The sequence below is a fragment of the Chrysochloris asiatica genome, unplaced genomic scaffold (genome assembly GCF_000296735.1).
Source record: "Chrysochloris asiatica unplaced genomic scaffold, ChrAsi1.0 scaffold00242, whole genome shotgun sequence".
In the NCBI taxonomy this organism is placed as follows: Eukaryota; Metazoa; Chordata; class Mammalia; order Afrosoricida; family Chrysochloridae; genus Chrysochloris; species Chrysochloris asiatica.
The window spans coordinates 670,639-671,245 of NW_006408760.1; the positions used below are offsets into that span (position 1 = coordinate 670,639).

General features: G+C 33.9%; 1 protein-coding gene across 1 annotated transcript in view; it reads left to right on the forward strand.

Annotated features, from left to right (window-relative positions):
- Positions 1-607, forward strand: part of CLK4 (CDC-like kinase 4) — a 43,143-nt gene that overhangs the window by 38,830 nt on the left and 3,706 nt on the right. Inside the window, exon 11 of the mRNA XM_006873440.1 lies at positions 464-543. Coding sequence (XP_006873502.1) covers positions 464-543 — 80 coding nt within the window. The remainder of the gene's footprint in view (positions 1-463; positions 544-607) is intronic.

The window sequence follows — 607 nt, forward strand, 5'->3', positions numbered from 1 at the left end:
GTGACATAGCTTCCAGAATCACAGCAACTCACAAACCACCACAGTACGACAAACTGACAGATGAGTGGTAGAAGTATTAGTAGTCAGCTATTAATATAAATAAATAAATGATATTTTTGCATACCAAAATAACATTGTATAATATTGATTAAGCAACTGATTTGAATGAAGAGATGGCTTTTCTTGTAATATTTTCAAGTCATTCCTCAAGTTATACAGTACAGGAAAAATAAAGACGAAAGCTTGTTCAGTTTTGTTTTAAACAAATTAAGCTTTGGCCACTGGAGAACCTTACTAATAAGTCATTTCAGACACAGGTCATTCAGTATTGTTCCATCTTTGAAGTATGGGGTAATGTAAATTGTGTAGCTGTCCTTTTATGTCAGAGCATTTCTTGTGTTCTATTTTAGTATGCATGTTGGGAAATGGAGAGTGCTAAGTTTCTTTGTCCTATATTTTTTAGACTCATGATAGTAAGGAGCATTTGGCAATGATGGAACGAATATTAGGACCAATACCAGCACACATGATTCAGAAAACAAGGTATGCTTTATAATTAAAGCCCTTTGTTAGGCACAGACAATAGCCTAAATAAGAGAGTGAGTCA